The following is a 25,919-nucleotide window of genomic DNA, read 5'->3' as shown; positions in this document are numbered from 1 at the left end:
GAGGAGAACATAGGCAAAACACTCTCTGACATAAATCACAGCAGGATCCTCTATGACCCACATCCCAGAATTTTAGAAATAAAAGCAAAAATAAACAAATGGGACCTAATGAAACTTAAAAGCTTTTGCACAACAAAGGAAACTATAAGCAAGGTGAAAAGACAGCCCTCAGATTGGGAGAAAATAATAGCAAACGAAGCAACAGACAAAGGATTAATCTCAAAAATATACAAGCAACTCCTCCAGCTCAACTCCAGAAAAATAAATGACCCAATCAAAAAATGGGCCAAAGAACTAAACAGACATTTCTCCAAGGAAGACATACAGATGGCTAACAAATACATGAAAAGATGCTCAACATAACTCATTATCAGAGAAATGCAAATCAAAACCACAATGAGGTACCATTATACGCCAGTCAGGATGGCTGCTATCCAAAAGTCTACAAGCAATAAATGCTGGAGAGGGTGTGGAGAAAAGGGAACCCTCTTACACTGTTGGTGGGAATGCAAATTAGTACAGCCACTATGGAAAACAGTGTGGAGATTTCTTAAAAAGCTGGAAATAGAACTGCCATATGACCCAGCAATCCCACTTCTGGGCATACACACCAAGGAAACCAGATCTGAAAGAGACACGTGCACCCCAATGTTCCTCTCAGCACTGTTTATGATAGCCAGGACATGGAAGCAACCTAGATGCCCATCAGCAGACGAATGGATGAGGAAGCTGTGGTACATATACACCATGGAATATTACTCAGCCATTAAAAAGAATTCATTTGAATCAGTTCTAATGAGATGGATGAAACTGGAGCCCATTATACAGAGCGAAGTAAGCCAGAAAGATAAAGACCATTACAGTATACTAACACATATATATGGAATTTAGAAAGATGGTAACGATAACCCTATATGCAAAACAGAAAAAGAGACTCAGATGTATAGAACAGACTTGTGGACTCTGGGAGAAGGCGAGGGTGGGATGTTTCAAGAGAACAGCATTGAAACATGTATATTATCTAGGGTGAAACAGATCACCAGCCCAGGTTGGGTGCATGAGACAGGTGCTCGGGCCTGGTGCACTGGGAAAACCCAGAGGGATTGGGTGGAGAGGAGGTGGAGGGGGGAAGAGTCGTGGGAATAATTGTAATCCATGGTATCATTTATGTAAGACAAAAACTACTGTAATGATGATAAGTAATTACCTCCAACTATAAGAAATAAAAAAATTGAAAGTGAGGCTCAGGTGTGACTTTAGGACGTGGGGAGCCATAAGGCTCCTCCATCCATGGGATTTTCTAGGCAAGAGTACTGGAGTGGGGTGCCATTGCCTTCTCTGATACATGAAAACTACCAGAACTGAATAGATACACAGAGAAACCTGTAATTATAAATTGCAGACTTCAACGAGCCTCTCCTAGTAATTGATAGAATTAGTAGGTAAGAAGTCAACAAGGGTTCAGGAGCACTAAACAACTGATCCATCTAATAAGGTCTAACTGACATATAGTATGGAACATTCAACTCAACAAGAGCAGAATACACTTTTTTTCAAGTAGGTATGGACTGTATCTTGGGTCAACTTTAATATAGTTTTTTCAAAGTTGAAATCATGCATGTTCTCTGACCATAATGGACTCCAACTGTAAATCATTAACAGAAAGAAAACAAGAAAATCTCCCAATACTTGGAAGTTAAACAGCATATTTATTAAACAAAGGTACAGGTTTAGATTCCTTAGAAAAGACCCTGATGCTGGGAAAGATTGAAGGCAGGAGGAGAGGGGGTGACAGAGGATGAGATGGGTGGAGGACATCACCCACTCAATGGACATGAGTTTGAGCAAGCTCCGGGAGTTTGGTGATGGACAGGGAAGCCTGGCATGCTACAGTCCATGGGGTCACAAAGAGTCGGACATGACTGAGCGACTGAATTGAACTGACAGGTTTAGGAGACTAGCTTTAAAATTCTGGAGATGAATCCAATCACTTAAATGGTACCAATTGTGTGTTTCTCCCAGAAAAATGATAAAAAATCTTCTCCATCTTAACTTGAGTTTATATTACAGACTTGTGTTTAAAGTGCTTCAGGCATTCAAGGGGAACTGTTATTTGTTTGGAACCTACAATAAGCTGTATTAGTATGGACCATTCACCATTTTATTTAACGTTCACAACCATCTATCACAGTGCTGTCTGTCAGCAAGATACCTATGATGAGACGCAGGGAAGCAGCTGAAGGTGCTTGAGAAAGTGCTGGATGTTGGAGGAAATATTAAGGAATTCAGAATGGCCACAATTAGGGAAGACACAAGCAAGGCAGAAATACACACCCACTGAGGAGTGAAGAGTCCTGAATGGGGAGGAACATAACCAAAGAGGAGTGTGGTGTCCTCAATGAGGAAGGCACTAAAAAGTTGATTTAAATCACTTACATTGGACAGTGCTTCTGGGTCTTGTTCACATATTGCCAATTATCTTGTTTTTTTCTTCACATCTCACTAGTCCTAGGACCCTCCCCAAGATGCCTGCACAACTTCTTTCTAAGATGGATTTCAATGTAGAGACCTGTGGGTACATGTCCACACTTATTATAGGGTGGGGCCCCTTTTTGACCCCCAAGAAGCCTTCCTGCACATGTGCAGACAGGGAAGTCTTCCTGGATCTCAGGAGTGGGCACCTTATCTCTTTACTTTAGCAGAACTCAACTTTTGCCACTAGCTTTGTCTTTGAAGTGCCTGGGTGAGAAAAAAGGCTTGGTTTTACTCCACTCAACAAACACCAGGTGCCCATCTCAGGCGCACATCTATCTCCTACCTCAGAATGACGAGGTCACATTTTACAGCTACTTACGGAGCTCACTGATGCTTTGAACTGTGGTGTTGGAGAAGACTCTTGAGAGTCCCTTAGACTGCAAGGAGATCCAGCTAGTCGATCCTAAGGAGATCAGTCCTGAGTGTTCATTGGAAGGACTGATGCTGAAGCTGAAACTCCAGTACTTTGACCCCCTGATGCAAAGAGCTGACTCATTTGAAAAGACCCTGATGCTGGGAAAGACTGAAGGTGGGAAGAGAAGGGGATGAGAGAGGATGAGATGGTTGAATGGCGTCCCTGACTCAATGGACATGAGTTCGAATAAACTCTGGGAGTTGGTGATGGACACGGAGGCCTGCGGTGCTGCAGTTCATGGGATTGCAAAGAGTCGGACACGACTGAGCAACTGAACTGAACTAATGGGAGATGACTAAAAAGAAATGGAAAGAAGTTACAAGTAGCTGCCAGCATCCTGCGTGCCAAGTTGTTTCAGTCCTGTCCGACTCTGTGCGACCCCACGGTCTGTAGCCTGCCAGGCTCCTCTGTCCATAGGATTCTCCAGGCAAGAGTCCTAGAGTGGATTGCCATGCTCTCCTCAAGTAGCTCCCTAAGGAACGAGAACTCTGGGAAGCAGCACGGATCACTAACAAAATCTAAGCAAAGGAATGACATTTAAAAATGATTAGTGAGTGTGGACTGCTGGGTGAGGAGGCTAAATGTGAGGGGCTCAGTCCTTGTGGAGTTAGGAGCAATTTAGTCGAAAAACGCTGAGGATTTAGATAGTATTTATCACCATTTTACCAAGTGGCAAAATACGGGATTTTTCCCCCCAAGGATAATGATATTAAAAAGATAAACTGATCATATTATAAATAGAAAGTCCCAATAGTATGCAGCAAGGCCCTCAGTTAAATGACTTAGAGAACGCATCGTGTCTAACACACTAAATAGTGGACAGTTAACAATATTTCACCCCTAGAAACCACGGGTGGTGTAATCATGCCAGTCACTGGGGAAACGAGAGAGGTTCAAAGCAAGGTGTAGTCGGGTGCCCGGTTCAGCCTCAGAACCCCCATCCTCCCGCCCTCGGTACCCGGAATGGCCCCTGTTCTGCAGGTCAGGATCGGGACGCGCCCGGGCACCTTCGCCCGCTCCTACCCGCTGAAGCGACAGGTGCCCCTCCTCAAAGTCCAACTGAAAGAAGTTGCCTACGAAAGGCAGGCGCGGGGGCCCCGGCGGGTAGTTCTTTGGACGCCGCCTTTTGAGGAAATCAGCCAAGAGGAGAAAGACGACGGCCCCCAGCAGGACAGTGCCGGGACGGAGCGCGGCCCAGAGGGCAGCCGCCAGGGAGCCCAACGCCTTCAACATGGCTGCGCTGGTCCCCCTTCCGCGGTCCGAGTCGGCCCAGGTCCTCCCGGTACTCGGTCTCCACGCTACTAGCACCGCCCTCTTTCCCCGTCTGCCCCCCCACGCCCCGCCCCGCCCCGCCCCTCCCCGCCCCCCCGCGCCCCGCCCCGCCCGGTCGGTCCTTCTGCAACTCCACTCCGCCTCGCCGGCGCGCCTCACCGCCCCTGTGCCCCTCTAGGTTGTGGCAAAACCTGATCTGCTTGAAGCTCCCGGTTCTTTCTCAGGCCCCGCCTTCTGCCTTCCCCTCAGCTCGCCCCAGCCGGTCCCCTACTTCCCTGTGTGTCCACCTAGCCCTCCTACCGCCCACCAGGTGCCTGTAGCCAGGTTCCTAGCAGAACAGCAACGGTGTTGGAAAAGGCCCGGCTGGAAGCGTTTAGAGAGCCCGTCTCTTTGTGAGAGCGTCTGGGCTCTTGGGTTTATGATTTCACTGCATCTCAGAGAGCGCCGCGGACTTTTGAGCTCTGTTTTTCAGTCTCCGTCTCACCAAAGCATTGGAACCGCGCCTGATAATCAGGAAAACAACAGCGCGTGATATTTCTTGGGCGCATGCTACATGCCAGGTATTGCGTCCCCTGCTTTAGATGAATTGCTTAATTCATTGCTTAAGTCTGACACGTTTTTGCAGATACCTTCGTTCCATCTTGTAGTTGCTTACAGAGGTTGAATTATGAATAATGTGGTGAATAAGTGAATCCACTTTACATGCAGCACGTGTAAAGGAGGCTCTGTCTTTGTAACTTTTTTGAAGGTTAAGACGCCCTACATCACAGCTCTAACAGTGAGGCTAGTCCTTAATAGGTGTTTAATGAGCATGGGAGGGAGATGTCTTAGTCCTTGTCTTTTTTGGTTTGCTTAGAGAGATTCCTCTTCTGAAGCCTCAAGATGGTGTAGAAATTGAGATTCCAAACTTCCGTGCTATCCCGTGTGCCTACCTGTGTCTTAGCATTTGTGTGATACACAAAATATGAATCATAGTTTCAGAGGTGTATAGCACACACTCAGATTTTCGACATATGATTAAAAGATTTCTCTAAAAATAAAAGAGCATTCAAGTCACTTTTCTATCTTCCAAAGTCTATGCTGCTGCTAAGTCACTTCAGTCGTGTCCGACTCTGTGTGACCCCATAGATGGCAGCCCACCAGGCTCCCCCCCGTCCCTGGGATTCTCCAGGCAAGAACACTGGAGTGGGTTGCCATTTCCTTCTCCAATGCATGAAACTGAAAAATGAAAGTGAAGTCTCTCAGTCGTGTCCGACTCTTAGCGACCCCATGGACTGCAGCCCACCAGGCTCCTCCATCCATGGGATTCTCCAGGCAAGAGTACTGGAGTGGGGTGCCATTGGGAGATATTAATCACAACCTAGTTTTTATCCTTCCAGTCCATAGCTTCCTGTTTCACTATAGTTGTTATGCATCTTTAAAATTTGCTTTCTTTTCAGTTGTGCTAGGTCCCTGTTGCCTGGCACAGGCTACTTCATTGCAGCACAGGTGCTTTCTCTAGTCGCAGTGCACAGCCTTACTTGTCCCATGGCATCTGGGCTCTCAGTTCCCTGAGCATTCCTGGCCTTGCAAGGCAGATTCTTAACTACTGGTCCACCAGGGAATTCCCATGCAATGCTTCTAATATTTATATGACTGCTGTTTTTATTTTTATTTTTTAATTTTTTCCCCTTTATCACTTTTCAAAGTCAGCAGCAGATTTCCACAGTATCACCAAGAGGAACCGACAAGTATTTCTTTGTTGTTCAGTCTCTCAGTCATGTCCAACTCTTTGCAACCCCATGTAAGGCAGCAGGCCAGGCTTCCTTGTCCTTCAGTTTCCTGGAGCTTGCTCAGACTTAAGTCTATTGAGTCGGTGATGCCATCCAACCATTTCATCCTCTGTTGTCTATTTTTAAAGTAACTCTTCTACAATCCATGTTTTTATCAGTATTTTGTGTTTGAGATCTATCTGGGTTGAAATATGTGGCTTTGGTTTATTCACTCTAATAGTTCTGTTACTGGCTCACTGCAGTCCACGGGATCATGAAGAGTCAGACATGACCTGGCCACTGAATAACGACAAAAGTTCTGTCACTCCCCCACAATTTTCATAGGGGTATAATGGACATATAAGACTGCAGATAAGATTTCCTTAAAGACATATATATGTGTTTGTGTGTATATCTCACATTTAAAAAAATTCATTCATCCATTGATGGGTGTTAGATTATTTCCATATTTTGGCTGTTGTAAAGAGTTGGACATGACTGAGTAACTTAACAGGCACTTAACATTAACTAGCTGCTAGGTCTTACATGTGGATTCATTTTCATTTAACCTTCACAAAAGGCACACAAGTTAGGAATCTTTTGATGTTTCCATTTTACCACTGAGGCTGAAAATAGTAAAGCAGTTAGCCTAAGTTATTCAGCATATGTAATGGCCAAACAAGGCCTTGGACACATGATTACTTGACTCATATACTTATTCTCTACTGATGCTATCTGACTTTTCATGATATAGTTAGATAATTGACTAGTTCATGGGTTCATTTATGCAACAGACATTCATAAAGTACTTATCATATGACAGACACAGTACAAGACAGTGTATGATGAAATGTATTGTATAAACTCTGTAGTAAACTAAGTGAGATGTCATTATGTGGGATCACTAAGAATGGGAAGCAATGGGGATAGCTCCTATAGAATGTTAAATTTGGCTGAACTGGAAAGGAATCTTAGGCAAGAGGTCATATGGAGTAAAGTAGACAGGAGATTTTTAAATGGGGGAAGTGACATCAGGTAAAACGAAGTGAGAGAGCAGTGAAGAAACTGGCCAATGTATGTGGCATGATGGGAACCATGAACCACTCTTATTTTTTCTGCAAACAATATGGGAGCACCATCCTCTTTTGTATTTTCATTTTATTCAGATAAATACCCAGAAGTGGAATTGCTGGATCATGTGCTAGTTCTGTTTTTACAACACAGTTTATTTACCCATTTCCATATCAGTGGACATTTAGGTTTGTTATCTCCTTTCTGGATTTTCTTTGTTTTTGTCTTTTGTGCGTTTTTTTTTTTTGGGGGGGGGGGTAGGGTGGGTAGTTTCTTTGTTTTGTTTTGTTTGCATTTATACAGTGAGATTGTGCATGGGCTGGAGTGAATGATGTAACATTTAGTATTAGATGATTTCTACTAGCTTCTTTTCATAGACTTTGTATAAATCAAGTGCTGAACTTTACCTCAAATGTAATGGTTTATATATATTTATAATATGTGATTTATACTGATTTAAACTTCTATATGAAAAAATAAGAATACATCTTTAAAAACAAAGATGCAGCTTCAACTTCTAATTTGATTTATCATTGGTTTCTCTGAAACAAGGACTCTAAGCTGTGATTAATATTTTTTCATATAATGAATACTCTGAGGATACTGTGTAGCCAGTGCTAAGTACAAAGGGGAAAAAAGACATTTTCAGCCTTAAGACTTTATTATGATCAGTGTGACCGACCTTTCTTGGTTGAATATTGTTCTCTTTTGGTTCTGTTAGGTTAAAATAAAAATCAGCACAGGTATTTTGTTCTTAATATATTAAAATATAACATGACTTAAAAAGCTTTTTGGTGTAATGTCTATTTAGATCTGCTCGTTTTTTAAACTGAGTGTTTGTTTTGATGATAAAGCCTCATTTGTAGTTGTTCAGTCACCAAGTCCTGTCAGACTATTTGTGACCCTGTGGACTGCAGCATTCCAGGCTCTTTTGAGCTTCACTAGCTCCTGAAGTTTACTCAGATTCATCTTTATTGCGTCGGTGATTCTATCTAACCGTCTCATCCACTGCTACCTCCAATTGCCTTCAATCTTTCCCAGCATCAGGGTCTTTTCCAGTGAATCAGTTCTTCTTATCGGGTGGCCAAAGTATTGGAGCTTCAGCATCAGCATCAGTCTTTCCAATGCATATTCAGGGTTGATTTCCTCTAGGATTGACTGGTTTGATCTTGCTGTCCAAGGGACTCTCAAGAGTTTTCTCCAACACCACAATTTGAAAGCATCAATTCTTCAATGCTCAGACATCTTTATGGTCCAACTCTCATATCCGTACATGGCTACTGGAAAAAGCATAGCTACTAGACTGACCTTTGTTGGCAATGTGATATCTCTGATTTTGAATACTCTGTCTAGGTTTGTCATAGCTTTTCTTCCAAGGAGCAAGTGTCTTTTAATTTCATGGCTTCAGTCACTGTCTGCCATGATTTTGGAGCCCAATAAAAGAAAACTGTCAGTGTTTGCAATTTTTCCCTTTCTACTTCCCATGAAGTAATGGGACTGAATGCCATGATACTAGTTTTTTGAATGTGGAGTTTAAGCCAGCTTTTTCACTCTCCTCTCTCTCGATCATCAAGAGGCTCTTTAGTTTCTCTTCACTTTCTGCCATTAGATTGATATCATTTGCATAGCTGAGGTTGTTAATATTTCTCCTGGCGATCTTGGATCCAGCTTGTGATCATCCAGCCTGGCATTTCTCATGAGGTACTCTGCATATTAGTTAGATAAGCAATGTGGCAATATGCAGCCTTGTCATCTCCGTTTCCAGCTTTGAACCAGTCTGTTGTTCCATGTTCAGTTCTAACTCTTGCTTCTTGACCCATATACAAGTTTCTTAGGAGACAAATAAGGTGGTCTGATAATCTCATCTTTTAACAGTTTTCCACAGTCTGTTAAGATTCACACAGTCAAAGACTTTAGCATAGTCAATGAGGCAGAAGTAAATGTTTTTTTCTGGAATTCCCTTGCTTTCTTTGTAACCCGATGAATGTTGAGCTCTGGTTTCTCTGCTTTTTCTAAACCTAGCTTGTACATCTGGAAGTTCTCAGTTCTTACACTGCTGAAGCCTAGTTTGAAGGATTTTGAGCATTACCTTGCTAGCATGTGAAATGAACACAAATGTCCAATAGTTCAAAAGTTCTTTGGCATTGACCTTCCTTGGGATTAGGATAAAAACTGACATTTTCCAGTCCTATGGCCACTGCTGAGTTTTCCAAGTTTGCTGACATATTAAGTGTAACACTTTACCAGCATCATCTTTTAGGATTTGAAATAGCTCAGCTGGAATTCCATCACCTCCACTAGCATTGTTTGTAGTGATGCTTCCTAAGGCCCACTTGACTTCCCACTCCAAAATGCCCGGCTGTAGATGAGTGACCACACCATCGTGGTTATCCAGGTCATTGAGACCTTTTTTGTATGTTTCTGTGTATTCTTGCTACCTCTTCTTAATATCTTCTGCTTCTGTTAGGTCTTTAAGGTTTCTGTCCTTTATCATGCCAACCCTTGCATGAAATGTTCCCTTGATAGCTCCACTTTTTTTGAAGAGATGTCTAGTCTTTCCCATTCTTTTGTTTTCCTCTATTTCTTTGCATTGTTCATTTAAGAAGGCCTTCTTATCTCTCCTTGCTATTCTCTGGAACTCTACATTCAGTTGGGTATATCTTTTCCTTTCTCCCTTACCTTTTGCATTTCTTTTTTTCTCAGCTATTTGTAAAGCCTCCTTAGACAAACACTTTGCCTTCTTGTTTTTCTTTTCCTTTGGGATGATTTTGGTCACTGTCTCCCTTATAATGTTACAAATTTCTGTCCAGAATTCTTCAGGCACTTTGTCTACCAGATCTAATCCCTTAAATCTATTCATCACTTCCACTGCATAATCATAAGGGATTTGATTTAGGTCACAGCTGAATGGCCAGTGGTTTTCCCTACTCTTCATTTTAAGTCCAAATTTGGCAATCAGGAGGTCATAATCTGCTCTACAATCAGCTCCCAGTCTTGTTTTTGCTGACTGTATAGAACGTCTCCATCTTCAGCTTCAAAGAATATAATCAATCTGATTTCAGTATTGACCATCTGGTGATGTTCCTGTGTAGAGTCGTCACTTGGGTTGCTGAAAGAATGTTTGCTATGACTAGTGTGTTCTCTTGACAAAAGTCTGTCTTTGCCCTGCTTCATTTTGTTACTCCAAGTATCTCTTGCCCACCTACTTTTGCATTCCAGTCCCCTATGATGAAAAGGACATCTTCTTCTGGTGTTAGTTCTAGAAGGTCTTGTAGGTCTTCACAGAACTAGTCAACTTCAGCTTCTTCGGCATTAGTGGTTGGGACATAGACTTGCATTACTGTAATGTTGGAAAGGAACTAAGATCATCCTGTCATTTTTAAGATCATTTTGTCATTTGGAATGGAAATTAAGTCATTCTGTCATTTTTGAGATTGCACCTAAGTACTGCGTTTTGGCCTCTTTTGTTGACTATGAGGGCTACTCCCTTTTTCCTAAGGGATTCCTTTTGTCAGTAACTGCTCCCTTGTTATTCTGTCCCTCCTCTGTATTTTTCACCTTCTGGGCAAGGGATTCCAAATGTAAGTGATGGATCTCCAACACTGCTCACTGAGCCACCCTGGGACTCTAATTCTAAGGCCCCCAACCCCCTCTCTTTAAAAGCCAGTGAGCACTGTGTCTAATTGTATCTATTTGGGAAGTCACAGAGGAAGCAGTGGAACTTTGTAGTTATCTTGCAGTGAGGTTTATGAGTGATGTAGACAAGTATCTATAGTTCACTCTAGCTGGCTGCTACAGTGGAGGTTCCTTCAACAGATTTTGTATGCCTCCAGAGTGGCAGGCATCATGCCAGTAAAGGAGATACCATGGTACACAAAAATGTATCAGTTCCTCTTCTCGTGGAGCTTACGGTCTAGATGCTGTGCCCCAAGGAACATGAGTTCCCAGATCTATGATTAGTCTTCATGTATTTCAGACATTTCCTCTTTATGCACTGCAGGCAGTGTTTATTTCACTGTTACTCACACCCTGAGACAGTCCCTGCTGCCTCTTAGCTTCTCATAGCTGAAAGTCCAGTATGGATTGGGCGTTTTGCTCACTAGTCCCATTTATGCTGTAATGTTGCTCATTATTCTGTCATTATTTCCTGGAGGGGATTTATTTCCATGATGCTGCAGAAGTATATCTATGTCATCACCAAAATATTCCACTTCATTTTATTTTATTTTATTTTTTAAATTAATTTATTTTTTTATTAGTTGGAGGCTAACTACTTTACAATATTGTAGTGGGTCCTGTCATACATTGACATGAATCAGCCATGGATTTACATGTGTTCCCCATATCCACTTCATTTTAAAGCTGTCTAGGGTCAGTGGTCAGCCATGAACTAAAAAGCACCCTTAAACTCTTACATTCTATTCTGAGTTTTGTGTCTTTTTCTGTCTTGTAAAAAATATTTTTGGTTATTTATTTATTTGACTGCATCAGGTCTTAGTTGTGGCATGCAGGATCTTCATACTTCCTTTTGGCATTCAGGATGTTTAGTTTCAGCTGTGAACTCTTAGTTGCGGCATGTGGGATCTAGTTCCCTGACCAGGGATTGAACCCAGACCCCCTGTACCGGGAATGTGGAGTCTCAGGCACTGCACCAACAGGCAAGTCCCTGGGGTTTGTTTCTAATAGCTAGAGGACTTTCAGGACATCATTTAGCCTATGAACTTCACTTTTTAGTATTAAAATGGAGACCAACAATTTGTATTTATCTTCCTCAAGGCAATTCCAGTGAGATAATGAATGTCAGAATGATTTGTGAAATGTTTTTATTTTATATCTAATATTCTTTAATAAGTTTCTCTCTGTTTCTTTAGCACTTGCTCCCTGTATCAGTTAATTGACATTCTATACATAGTAAAATCACCCTATTTGAAAACTTTGAGCTTAATAACTTTTACAAATTCAGATAATACTAGTCTTCAAAACAACTGTATCAACTCACTCCATCACACACACATGTACACACATGTTACACATACACAAACATAATGGCTATTGAGCATATATACTTTTAAGTTCTTAACTACCTTTGTTTTATTACTTCACTATTCTTTTACTTTGGGCATATCAAAGCAGTACAGAAAAAAATAGTGAGAGTGGTAGTATTGCCGGTAAGATAAATAAAGGTATTATTTCAGTGGCTATTAAAGATAAAAATTGAAAGTGATAAGAAAATGTTGTGTATCGCACATATAAATAGAATGAAATAATTGATTCTTGAGAATAAAGATAAAACCAAGTAAACCAAAAAAAAAAGAAAAAAAAATAGACTCTACATAACTTAGGAAGAGATGTGATTGCAGGGCTAACTGGAGACTAAGAGAGGAGGCTTAGAAATAGGATAAGATCCAGGACTAGATTAAAAACATCTTCAGTCATCCAGGCTATAGGAACCATTCCACTCTTCCAACTGTTGCTGCTGCTGAAAGAAGAACTTTTTTATAACTGAGCTTCCCTGGTGGCTCAGTGATAAAGAGTCTGCCTGCCAATACAGGAGATGTGAGTTCGATCACTGGGTTGAGAAGATCACCTGGAGAAGGAACTGGCAAACCACTCTGGTATTCTTGCCTGAGAAATCTCATGGACATAAAAGCCTGGTGGGCTACAGTCCATGGGGTCACAAAAGAATTGGATACAGCCTAGTGACTAAACAACAGCAATGCATATGCATATATATAAATACATACATATACAAATATAAATATATATGTAGTACATATAAAAATATGTACATGGGCACAGATATACATACATATCTATACACATATTACTATGCAAACATAATTCATTGTATAACATGTGACAAATGTTGACGGGTGACCAGAATCAATGAGGGATGGGGAAGAGGGATGAATAAAATGGAAAAACAAGGAAACAGGTGGATGTGGTTAGAGGATTGGCATCAATATTTAATGCCAATTTTACCTGAATTTTGGTCTTGAAGATGTTAGAATGCTAAAAGCTTGTTTAAGTAAAATACAAAATGAAGACCAAATTTGAAAATTTCCTAAACAGGCAATACCATTGCAGCCATATACACACAAAATCTAGCTTCTTTCATGAATATAAGTGACATTTAATTTAGATTGTTTCTTGTAACCGCCTCTGATAATCATAAAAGAAGTTAAGTCAACTTCCTAAAATGCTGTAAGATAATCACATTTATCAATCCTCTGTAATCTAGAAACTTCCATTATAATAACCAATCATTGGAAAAGTTGACCAGCTTCCTAATTTTCACCTTATATGTCACCCTGCAGAATCATGCCTCTGAGCTTCCTAATAGTTTTGGGTTTCAAAGGTCCCACTCTGTGGACTGTCTTTATGTGCACAACAAACCCTTGCTGAATGCTCCTTCGCTGGTCTGGCTTTAATTTTTCTCTTTCTGAATTTTTGGCAAGGTTAAGCCCGATTGAGTGGTTTTTGATAAACCTTGTTACTGTTGCAGGAAGGAGGACCCCTTCCAGGGCCCGAAACTGGGCTCTTGTCTGACACTCAGAAGTGAATTGTCCGAGGAGACACATGTGCTGGCAAAGCAAGAGATTTTATTGGGAAAGGGCACTCGGGTGGAGAGCACGAGGGTGAGGGAACCCAGGAGAACTGCTCTGCCGGTGATTCGCAGTCTCGGGTTTTATGGTGATGGGATTAGTTTCCGGATGGTCTTTGGCCAACCATTCTAATTCAGAGTCTTTCCTGGCGGTGCACGCGTCGCTCAGCCAAAATGGATGCTAGTGAGAGGGATTCTGGGAAGTGGACGGGCACGCGGTGTCTCCATTTGACCTTTCCTGAACTCTTCCGGTTGGTGGTGGCTTATTAGTTCCGTATTCCTTATCAGGATCTCCTGTCATAAAACATCGCATGCAAACAGTTACTATGGTGCCTGGCCAGGGTGGCGGTTTCAGTCCACACACAAAGGTGTGCTTCCCCTAAGAGTTACAAGCCACAGATGTTGACCAGATGCTAAAGCCCTTTTGACCTTCTCTAATTTCTGAAAATGTTGAGATAAGAAGTGTATACACTGCAGCAGATGAGTAATTTTATTCATTGTTGTTCAATAACCATTTATTGAGCACTTACTGTGGGTCAGGCTCTATTCTAGACACTGGAGATACAATGGGGAGAAGACAGACAGTGCCCCAGCTCTTGTGGAATTTATATTCTGGTTAGAGGCAGCTGATAATAAACCAATTAAAAAAATAATCCGATGAACCTCAGCACTATTCAGAAAAGTAAAATGGAATAATGTGATGGAAAGTGACAAGTTGTTTCTTAAAGGTTGGTGGTCTAGGAAGGTCTCCTTGAGTAAAGAACAGTTAACTCATATATAAATACTAAAAAGGCACACAAAATAAGTTCTGGTAATAGTTGAGAGGGGAGGGCAGAACTATACAGAAGGACTAACAGTGACCAAGTATGAAAAGAATCTTAGTGTATTGATGTGGCCAGGGAGGGCATGGGAATATTTCAAAAGTAGGAGACTAGAGATCATATCAGGCAAGGGATTTGTAAGCCGTGATAAGGAGTTCAGAGCCTGTTTTAATTGTGCTAGAAGCCACTGGAGTTTTCTAATCACAGAGTGGCATGATCTGATTTTTTCTGTGAAGTGACCCTGCCTTCCTTGAAGAAAATGATTGCGGGTATAAGAGAAGAAACCAGTGTAGTGGATAGGCTGGTGGGTGATGACTCAGAGAGGTGAGAGCAGAGGTGGAGAGGGGCACCTGGAGTTCAGGTTGTGGCTGCCAAATCTCAGAGTGGGAAGTTCTTCCTTTCAGCTTCTTAGGCAAAGAATTTTGAATCATAATCATTTCTTCTGTCTCTTACATTTCAAATATAAATCCACAAATCAAGTGTCTATCTTCAAAATATATCTAGCATTCTATCATTTCTCACTGCCTCCACTGCTGACTCCCTTTCACAAGTATCCTCATTTCTTATCTGGATTATTGCAAAAGCCTGATTTTCCTACTTTTGCGCTTACCTTTGGAACTTTCACTCAGATTCATGCCTGCCAGAGTGCCTGCCAGAGTGGTTCGTTACAAAACAAAATCAGATCATGTTACTCAATTGCTCAAATAGCTCTCGGACAGCTTTCATCCTCGTGATGTCCTGAGGCCCTACCGTCTGCCTCTTGCGGTTTCTCTGACCCTACCTGATACTCCTGCAGTGGCTGTTCCAGTCCTGCAGTTCGCATGCTGCCATCTTTGCAAGTCCCAGGCACACTCCTGACTCAGAGCCTTTACCCTGACTCTGTTCTGCCTACAAAACTCCTCCCCAGAATATCTACGTGGCTCTCTTCCTAACCTCCTTCTGGTCTTTGCTCAGAAACTGTGGTCTCAAGAAGGATTTTTCTGACAGCTCTGTGTAAAACTTCATTTCCCCCCTTCCTGTTTTATTTTTCTTTATATCACGAATTCTCACTTCAGCATACCGCATGCTGATATTTGTTTATTCCCTCTCCCTCTGCTCCCCACTGGAATGTAAGATCCATGAGCATAGAGTTTACAAACTTCAGTTTTGTTCACTGTGATATCACTAACAACTAAGCACATGAATAGATGCTCAGTAAATATTTGTTGACTGTTACAGCAGATTAAAAAAAGGAAGGGAAAGAAGAATAAAATTTACATTCTAGGAAGTACAGAGACAAAGCAATATGAAAGACATTACATTTGTGGGTCAAATATTGAAAAAGGTAATGACATTAGACTTTAGAAGGTAAAAATGGGTTATTTTACACGAAACAAAGTAACATATTTATGTTAGCATCAATAGAATTTCTACATATAAAAGCTTAATCTTTTTAATTATAATGATAACACTTAATGTATATTGTTGTTCAGTCACTAAATCATGCCCAACTCTTTGTGACCCATGGACTGCAGCACACCAGGCTCCTCTGTCTTCCACTGTCCCCTGGAGTTCGCTCAAATTCACATCCATTGAGTCAGTGATGTTATCTAACCATCCTATCCTCTGCCACCCCCTTCTCCTTTTGCCTTCAGTATTTCCCAACACGCAGCAGAGCCTTTTCCAGTGAGTCAGCTCTTTGCATCAGGTGGCCAAAGTACTTGTTAAGTACTAGTAACATTTACGGCAGTTAAAGAACAGTTTTAGAGACGAATTTAATCTGAGGAGTGTGAGAGGGGAAAGCCGAGGCACAGAAGAGGAGGCACTTGCCTGCGGATTTTCATCCATTAAGTGATGAAGACGGGACTCAGACTCCGGCTGTCTGTGCTCCTAACCACTCCTCTTGCTTTTTATCTTGTCTAGATACTTTAATTTCCCAACTGTACTATTTGGCCACGATCCTTCTTGCGACTTATTTTTCAAGGAGGGTGCACGTGAAACGGAAGATACGAGGTTAGGCTGCACGGTGTGCTGAACGTTGTACTGCCGAGCCCTGTGGAATGGCACTTCTGCAGTTTGGAAGCTCAAAGAACAGATTAGAATTTGACCTGGGAAATTCCAAGAACGGCTTAGCAAAAACCCATAAAACACCGTTAATTTCTGAAAAGCTCGTTCTCCCAGGGAGAGGCAACACAGTACTTGAGAAGGGGATAATTTGGAAAGCTCAGTTGAAATCTGGTTTCGCGCCACTCCTCAGATGTGATGGGTTGAGACCGCCCCCATGTGGTCACAAAGTGAAATTGTAGAAGCAAGGCCACTCGGTTTCTGGGAGAACTCCGCTGTATCCTTGTTTCCTTCCGACCTTCTTGTCACTTGATGTAAGGTCACTGAGGAGATTCTAGCCATGCCGGCATTTGTCTAGAGAACATTCATAGTTTGAACTTATCACAGGATAAAGTTCCTTTGGGAGCATGGCACTCCTGTGCTTAATCGCTCAGTCCAGTCCGACTCTGTGACACCGTGGACTACAGCCCTCCAGGCTCCTCTGTCCATGGGGATGCTCCAAGCAAGACTACTGGAGTGGGTTGTCATGCCCTCCTCCAGGGGATCTTCCCAACCCAGGTCTCCCACATTGCAGGAGGATTCTTTACCGTCTGAGCTACCAGTGAAGCCCAAGAATACTGGAGTGGGTAGCCTATCCCTTCTCCAGGGCATCTTCCTGATCCAGGAATCGAACCTAGTCTCCTGCATTGCAGACAGATTCTTTACCAGTTGAGCTACCAGGGATTCCTAGTCCCCATGTTAATCTGGGGCCAGATAACCTACCAACCCTTGGTTTCATCTAAGGTTTTCTGTTTTCTGCACATGACAGGCATTCTTCACTTCTGGGCTTCTGCATACACAATCCCTGGCCAGGGATGCGCTTTGCCTCCATGGCTACTGCAGGAAAAGCCCATAAAACCCAGCTGAAAAGCTCTGTGAGACCCTTGTATTCCTGTCACCAAAAGCCTTAGTTATTTTGGGAGGAATGTAGGGCTTCCTTCGACTTAACATTCCCTGGACCCTAGGACTGTGCATCCCACTAGCAAGCTGGTACCACTTGCTTTCAAGTATTCTTAATTGCATTTTATCTCATGAGTTTTAAACAATAGAAAACAATTAGTTCAGGCATTCTTATTTCCCATCTTGACTATTGAAACATCCTCTTCAATGGTTTCCCTGCCTGCCTCCATTCTTTTTCTCTTTCACTTAACATTTTCCAAACATTTGCCAGAGCAAAATGTCCAGAAATCTACATTAATAGAACACTGTTTTACAGAAAATCCTCTAACTTTCCATTGCTTGCCAGAGTGGCCTTCACATATTTTGATTATGCACATTTATTAGCAAAATACCTGTCAACATGCACCCACAACATAGATTTATTTATGTATTTATAAATCATATATATGTTTATTATAGTCATGAATCATATGTGTTATAAAGTGTATAAAAATAAAAATTAAAAGAATAAAAATAAGAACAATTCTTACAATATTTTTGTCAACAGTATAAAAATCTTATTGCACTAATAATCTTTATGGTGTGAGCCATGTCATTGGATGTACTTGATTATTTTTGAAAGTCTTTGTTCAACACTATGTTACTCTGTTTCAGTTTACTTGAGTGTTTCATATTAATGGGTGTTATAGCAATAGTAATAGAAGTTCAGAATTTTTTAAAGCACCTCAGCAGAGTCCTGTGCAACCTCCAGTGCAGAGGTAAATCTCTTTGGAAAACACTGACTTGAAGCACAGGATTCTAACTCCAAAATGGCATTCAGTTCAGTCAGTTCAGTGACTGAGTCGTGTCTAACTCTTTGTGACCCCATGGACTGCAGCACGCCAAGCCACCCTGTCTGTCACCAGCTCCCTGAGTTTACTCAAGTCATGTTCATTGAGTCGGTGATGCAATCCAAACATCTCATCCTCTGTGGTCCCCTTCTCCTCCCACCTTCAATCTTTCCCAGCTTCAGGGTCTTTTCCAATGAGTCAATTCTTCACATCAGGTGGCCAAAGTATTGGAGTTTCAGCATCAGCATCAGTCCTTCCAATGAATATTCAGGACTGATTTTCTGGCTGGTTTTTTTGATCTCCTTGCAGTCCAAGGGACTCTCAAGAGTCTTCTTGAACACCACAGTTCAAAAGCATCAATTCTTCTGCGCTCAGCTTTCTTTATAGTCCAACTCTCACATCCGTACATGATTACTGTAAAAACCATAGGACTAGAAAACCATAACTAGCAAAAACCATAGCCTTGGGTAGATGGCAGTTTGTTGGCAAAGTAATGTCTCTGCTTTTTAATATGCTATCTAGGTTGGTCATAACTTTTCTTCCAAGGAGTAAGCATCTTTTAATTTCATGGCTGCAGTCACCATCTGCAGTGATTCTGGAGCCCCCCAAAATAATGTCTGTCATTATTTCCTCTGTTTCCCCATCTACTTGCCCAGAAGTGATGGGACCAGATGCCATGATCTTAGTTTTCTGAATGTTGAGTTTTAAGCCAACTTTTTCACTCTCCTCTTTCACTTTCATCAAGAGGCTCTTTATTTCCTCCTCACTTTCTGCCATAAGGGTGGTGTCATCTACATATCTGAGGTTATTGATATTTCTCCTGGCAATCTTGATTCCAGATTGTGCTTCATCCAGCCCAGCATTTCTCATGATGTACTCTGCATATAAGTTAGATAAACAGGCATTCAGGAGTCTGTAAAACCTGTCCTAACCTACGCTTCCACCCTGGCTTTGAGCATTGTCTCCTGTACGCTGACATACTTGATCTCAGATAAACTTGATGACTTTTGAGTCTGAGGCTGCACTGTACACTTTCTCATTTCTGTGCTTTTGCACATACATGGAATGTGCTTGACCTCCTTTGCTATGAATTTCTGATCATCTCTCAGAAGTTTGCATGTAAAAGTCATTTGTTTTTGAGATTTTCCAGATTCCACCCATAACCCCTAGACTCAGTTTCTTCCTCATTTGGTGTTTGGATAACATCTTTATATTCTCCCCAACTATATTTTTTTAGTGTATTATAGATTTTGATTTATTTGTCCCAGTTTTTTGCAAGACTTGGGAGAAGCTGTTTATCTCTGACAACCTTTCCAATTCATGGGAGGAGTTCAAGAACTGTGGAGTGATGTATGTGGACTTAAAAAAATATTCAAAACCTAAAGTTTGAAAGTTAGGTGTTATTCAGTGGGAATTTTTAGGACTTAAAACCCAGGAGATAACATCTAAAATAACTCTGTGAGAACTGTTCCCAGGAGGCAAGGGGAGGAGCCAGGATATGTAGAATTTTTGCAACAAAGGACAGGTAGCCTGAACATCAAAAAGATGATTGTTAAAGAAAGTTAGATCCCAAGTTAAGAAATTTAGCACTTTTCTGCATGTGCGAAAATGAGAGTCCTGGCTCCCTGAAATCATTCCTTTGATATGCACCTTAGCTATTTGGTGGCTCAGATGGTAAAGAATCTGCCTGCAATGCAGGAAACCTGAGTTCAGTCTCTGGGTTGGGAAGATTCCCTGGAGAAGGGAATGGCTATCCACTCCAGTATTTTTGCCTGAAGAATCCCATAGACTGAGGAGCCTGGCAGACTACAGTCCACGGGTGGCAAGGAGTCAGACATAACTGTGGGACTAAAGGTTTCACTTTGGTTATCTGCGGCAGTATCTTCTGTTTCCTCAGGGTTTACCACAGGGAGTGGCTGCGGTCTGATATCTACTTGATGGCAGGTATTCTTTCCTTCCTGAGTTCCCTCAGGACTCACCACCAGCTCACCATCTGTGGTGGCTGCAATTGCTGATGACTGTCACATCCTTTACTTACTGATATGGCAGGAAATATTTCATTTCTCAAGTGAATGCTAATAACTGCCTGTAAGTCTGTACATGTCTCCCGGATGAGTCAGTCATGAATAAACTCCAGTCACCTTCAGTTACTAGGTCCTAATCTCCGCAGTGATACACCTTGATCTCCTGTGGCTAGAAGCCTTTGTTACTTTTCCTTAACAAGAGACTTCTTCTTCTCATAATGGACCCAGTCATTCTCCCGATTATCTGAGATTGTTCTCCAGATTACCTTGGATTGCTGCTAGTATGTGCACTACCACTCAGCAGAGAAAGAGGGGAATATTCCATGGATGTTCTTGGATATCTAGGTTTTTTAAAATGTTGTTCTCTATCATCTGACCTGACTAAATTTGAGGGGGGTAGAGAGGAGGAGATATGATCTGATTCAAGAAACTGAATGGGAGAATCAAGACTTTCTAAAAATGAATGACATGCTCCTTGGGCTGCATGTTCTGTTTGTAAGGTACAGTTCTGGCAAGGCAGAAAAGGAAAGACGACCTCAACAGAAGTAGGTTACCTTTATTCAGGCAAGGAGGGGCGACAGTCGGCCTAATGACCAGGCTGAGCGCCGAAAGGGATCAGGGAGGCTTCATACTTATAGGGAGGTTCGTGGAAACGATAAGGGAAACGTCAATCAGGCGGGATATTTTGAGTATCCTTTTGTTGAGATGACACTTGTAGTTGGGCAGGGGGTGATAAGTCTTCTGGGCGGGTGTAGGGGGTGGTAGGTATCTGGACAGGGGGTGATAAGTCCAAGATTGACGTAACTGGCCTGGAGAATCAGGGTGGAGCTAAAGTTATGCTTTGTTTTCTCCGAAGTTAGATGATTCAGCAAGGGGCCTTTGAGACTGTTGTTCTCTTCTAGGCCCAAAAGACTCCTTCACTGTTGTCAACTTGACTTCACTAGCACTCCATCTAAGGACTGTAAGAATCCATGGGTTTCATTTACTAGGATTCCCTTCCAGGGGGGTTTCAATTGGCTGCTGAGCATCGTCAGTAGGCGATTTGGAAGGTGAAAGGGAGGGAAAAGCAAGAGTCAGCTGAAGTCATGAGTGGAGGCAGGTAAAGGGTTCTCAGGTTTTCCAAAAGCTCTTGAGATACTTTGATTTTCTGCTATAGACTGACACATTGGTGGGGACTTTTCAGAGATCATCAACTTTCTGACAAGCTCTATTGAACTACCCATTTCAGTTCTTTGGGCTGAGTCTGACATTTGCTCCCTCAGCTATTCCAATGATGTGTAGGTCCTCAACTCCTACATCTAGCTCCTAGCCCTGGGAATTTGTGAAGTTGTTTCTCATTTGCTCTATGAGGCATACACAAAATGAGTTAGATAATTGGGCTGTTGACCAGTTTGTGTGTGTGTGTGTGTGTGTGTGTGCTCAGACATTCTGTAGTGTCTGATTCTTTGTGAACCCATAGACTGCAGCCCACCAGGCTTGTCTGTCCAGCTGTAGCAGGTATCTAAATCATCCTCCAACATAGGGGTTTAGAACAATAGCCCATTCATTGTTCTTAATTCTATGGGTCAGGACTTTGCACTTTCAGAGCTCAGCAAGAATGTTTGTCCTGGTTCCATGTGGTGCTGTCTGCAGGGGCTTGATTGAGACTGGGATATCCAAGGTCGCTTCTCACAACCTCTGAAGGCTTATGCTGGCTGTCTATGAGGCAGCTTGATCCTGCACCACATGGCCTCTCTCTCCACGTGGTCTGCAGCCTCTTGATAGTCTGGCTTGAGTTTCTTTCCATGGTGGCTGGCTTCCAAGAGGGTGAAAGCAAGCACTGCAAGGCTTTCTTAAGGTGCAAGGCTTGAGTGGGACAGACTTGCCTTTGCGACATTCTGTTGGCCAAAACAGGTAACCAGCCCAAATTGAAGGGAGGCATCAGAGTCCTCCTTTTAAGGGAAGAGTGGCAAAGTCACTTTACAAAGAGTATGGGAGGGAATGTTACAGCCACTTTTGCAAACAATTTCTACTCCAACTGAGGAAACAGAAGCATGGGGAGGTTAAATAACTTGCCCAACGTATACTCTCCAGTTCAGTTCAGTTCAGTCGCTCAGTCGTGTCTGACTCTTTGCGACCCCACGAATCGCAGCACGCCAGGCCTCCCTGTCCATCACCAACTCCCGGAGCTTACTCAAACTCATGCCCATCGAGTCAGTGATGCCATCCAGTCATCTCATCCTCTGTCGTCCCCTTCTCCTCCTGCCCTCAATCCCTCCCAGCATCAGGGTCTTTTACAATGAGTCAACTCTTCACATGAGGTGGCCAAAGTATTGGAGTTTCAGCTTCAGCATCAGTCCTTCCAGTGAACACCCAGGACTGATCTCCTTTAGGATGGACTGGTTGGATCTCCTTGCAGTCCAAGGGACTCTCAAGAGTCTTCTCCAACACCACAGTTCAAAAGCATCAATTCTTCAGCACTTAGCTTTCTTCACAGTCCAACTCTCACATCCATACTTGACCACTGGAAAAACCATAGCCTTGACTAGACGGACCTTTGTTGGCAAAGTAATGTCTCTGCTTAGAAAACCATAATTACAAAAGACACACGTATCTCAGTGTTCATTGCAGCACTATTTACAGTAGCCAGGACATGGAAGCAACCTAGATGTCCACTGACAGATGAATAGGTGAAGATGTGGTACATATATACAATGGAATATTACTCAGCCATAAAAAGGGATGAAATTGGGTCATTTGTATGATGTGAATGAACCTAGAGTCTGTCATACAGAGTGAAGTAAGTCAGAAAGAAAAACAAATATCATATATCAGAATATATGTGTATATATATATATATATATATATATATATATATATAAATCTAGAAAAATAGTACTGTGAACCTATTTGCAGCACAGAAATAGAGATGCAGACCTAGAATATGGACTTGTGGACACAGAAGGGTGGGGAAGGGCGGGGTGAATTGAGAGAGGATCATTGCCATGGATACACTATCACGTGTGAAATAGATAGCTAATGGGAAGCTGCTGTGTAGCGCAGGGAGCTCAGCTGAGTGCTCTGTGATGACCTAGAAGGGTGGGCAGGAGGGAGGCTCATGAGGGAGACACATCTGCACTTACAGCTAATTCACATTTTTGTACAGCAGAAGCTAACACAACTTTATTCCAATTAAAAAAAATAAATCACTTGCCCAAGGTCAGTCAGCAGCTGAGTGGCAGGGCCAGGATTAGACTGCCACGTTCATGCTCTTTCCCACCACACTGCACTGCTTTATGATTTCATTCTAATTTATCTCTAAAGATTTTCCTGACTACATGTTTGGTATGTCCAATTTCCACATGGCTTTAAGGCCCAGAAAACAATGCTACCTTTTTTAATTTTCCTAAGCTTGAAATAAACAGTCCTCCAACTTATCCTATAGCATTTTTCTTAAGGTCTTTCACATTAAAAAATAAAGCAAAACATTGTCTCTATTTCAGATAACTAAATCAGAAGTTTCCCTTAGTGTCTTACTATTTCAGTTAGTGTGTAGGGCTTTTATCTTTCACATAACCCTGCTGGAATCCTGTACCAGGGCTTGGGTCTTATGTATCTCCCTTACCTCTTAGATCATATGACATATAGTCTAGTGCATTGTAGTTAATGAACAAATACCGAATAAATGAACATGTGAATGAGCACTGACCTGTTCCTTAAGAACCATTCTGACCTCTCTGTATACCAGGAAATGCATAGCCATTAAAAGTAAACTCGAAGAGCCTCAGCCCTACTTTTCATCATTTGGGACCCTCCTGGAGAAGGAAATGACAACCCACTCCAGTATTCTTGCCTAGAAAACCCCACGGACAGAGGAGCCTGGTGGGCTATAGTCTATGGGGTCGCAAAGAGTCGGACACAACTGAGCAACTTGACTTTCACTTTCACTGGCCTGTCTCCTGACCTTGCTGTTTCCATGCCATGTCCAGCTAACTTCTGGCCCTTGGCTTAGCATCATGGCTTTGGCTCAGCTGTTAAGTGTTGGTTTTGACATTCTTGGTTTCGATCCTTATTAACTTCTGAGAACAACATTGGACTGGATCTTATACCGTGTGTCCCATCTTTGTCGCACAGACCATGCCTTTAAATCTCCATTATAATCTTCACGATTGAGTGACTAACACACACACACAATCTTCATGAGAACAGGAACAATATTTTGCTCATTGACTGGCTCTTCCAGTACAAAGTTTAAAAAGCACTCTACAGATTGAACAAACTGGTGCCCTTAACGAGGCCCACCCTAGTCCCTAATGAGACTGTGGTTCAGACAGAATGAATGACAGATGTGTTATAATGAAGTGCTATGGGGCTGCTTTTGCATTAGGCAGGAGGATGAGGGCAGGCTGCATCAGAAGAGCTTCCCGTGAACCAATAAGCTGAGCCATCTTGAGTGAAGCATGCTTAACACAGCCATAACGAACCTGGTGTCAGAGGGGCCAACCGGTTGCCAATTCTCTATGCATATGTTGATCTTTTTTTTGTTGAACTTCCCTGGAGCTCCTTTGCTTATTTAACTTTCCTTAATAACCAGCAGATGGCTTCTGTCTGGGCAATCATCAGCTGGTGCTTAGCAGTGGCAGATTCAAGAGGAGGCATGGGACTTGTTAGGGGTGGGGGAATCCAGATGCCAACATGTAGGATGCCAGGTGAAGTTATCAGGCGTTGTTTAATTGGTGTTGGAGACAGTGAGGCCAGCTGAGAGGGGTATTAGGAAGAACCCTTTCTGGGAGGGGGGAGACTGCTGCTCAGAGAGGCAGGCACAACCAGAGAGGACAATGGCAATGGAAACCAGGAGCAGCTCCAGAAGACAGACTAGTTCTTTTCTGAGTACTCATTGTGTAGCAGCATGTATTATGCATACAGGTATGCAAGCACTATATATAGGGAATATACACTGGGACCCACCATTTATTCACATATTCATTCATCCAGCAAATAGGTGTTGCGGTCCTAATGGTCCACTAGGCCCCACCCAGTGCCCGCAGCCCTCGAGTTAAAGCAGTGAACCAGATATGGTCCCTCTTGTATCTGTCCTTGGTTTGCATGAAAATGATTATGTGCATTCAAGTAATACAGTAAACAAGCAAATGGCTCACTTTGCTTTAGAGGAAGACGTTCAGGTAGACAGTACCATGACAGAGACAGTGGATTCAGCAACTGGAAGAGCCTCAACTTCTGTGTAGTCAGAGAAGTGAGAGGAATAAGCAAGGTCATCCAGTTGGAGAAAAAACCTAGGGAGGTCCAGGAAGAGCTCTCCACTGGTTGGTCCTAGTTGCTCTTCCTGGATGCGAGAGCACGAGTGATGAATAGGTCATACGTGAACAAGCCAAACTATTTACAACAGTGGGTGGCTGGCTGTCCTCTGTGTCAGAGTCCAGGCACCTTCGCTTCCTGATGCTCACTAAGCATGTCCATTGATCGCTCTATGTGTGAACTGTCTTTATTCTTACCACTCTTCTGTAGGCTTGAAATTATTTCCAAATAAAAAGCATAAAAGAAAATAAAAATAGGACAAAAACTCCCAAATTCCTGCAGAGTCATTATATGGGTCAGCCCTGGACATGGTCACATG

At 42.4% G+C, this 25,919-nt stretch overlaps 1 protein-coding gene and 2 long non-coding RNA genes across 10 annotated transcripts in view; 1 reads left to right on the top strand and 2 right to left on the bottom strand.

Annotated features, from left to right (window-relative positions):
- LOC110126066 (cytochrome P450 2J2-like) overlaps positions 1-4,236 on the bottom strand; it is a 39,381-nt gene extending 35,145 nt beyond the window's left edge. The window contains exon 1 of one of the 5 annotated variants that reach the window (XM_070468076.1): positions 3,974-4,236. In XM_070468076.1, the coding sequence (XP_070324177.1) occupies positions 3,974-4,183 (210 nt within the window). In that variant the 5' untranslated portion in view covers positions 4,184-4,236. The remainder of the gene's footprint in view (positions 1-3,973) is intronic. The other 4 variants (XM_070468078.1, XM_070468077.1, XM_020875523.2 and 1 more) reach the window with 4 other exon arrangements.
- Positions 4,237-4,352: 116 nt separating this feature from the next.
- LOC110126067 (uncharacterized) overlaps positions 4,353-25,919 on the top strand; it is a 396,803-nt gene continuing 375,236 nt past the window's right edge. For all 4 annotated transcript variants that reach the window (XR_011487855.1, XR_011487854.1, XR_011487857.1 and 1 more), the window contains exon 1: positions 4,353-4,782. This is a non-coding gene — a long non-coding RNA (uncharacterized lncRNA). The remainder of the gene's footprint in view (positions 4,783-25,919) is intronic.
- Positions 13,627-15,236, bottom strand: LOC139035065 (uncharacterized). The gene is made up of 2 exons (XR_011487579.1): positions 15,080-15,236; positions 13,627-13,942 (listed from the first exon to the last, which is right to left on the bottom strand). It is a non-coding gene; the product is annotated as an uncharacterized lncRNA (long non-coding RNA).

The sequence above is a fragment of the Odocoileus virginianus genome, chromosome 5 (assembly GCF_023699985.2).
Source record: "Odocoileus virginianus isolate 20LAN1187 ecotype Illinois chromosome 5, Ovbor_1.2, whole genome shotgun sequence".
Classification (NCBI taxonomy): Eukaryota; Metazoa; Chordata; class Mammalia; order Artiodactyla; family Cervidae; genus Odocoileus; species Odocoileus virginianus.
This window is presented reverse-complemented; position numbering and strand designations above follow the sequence as displayed.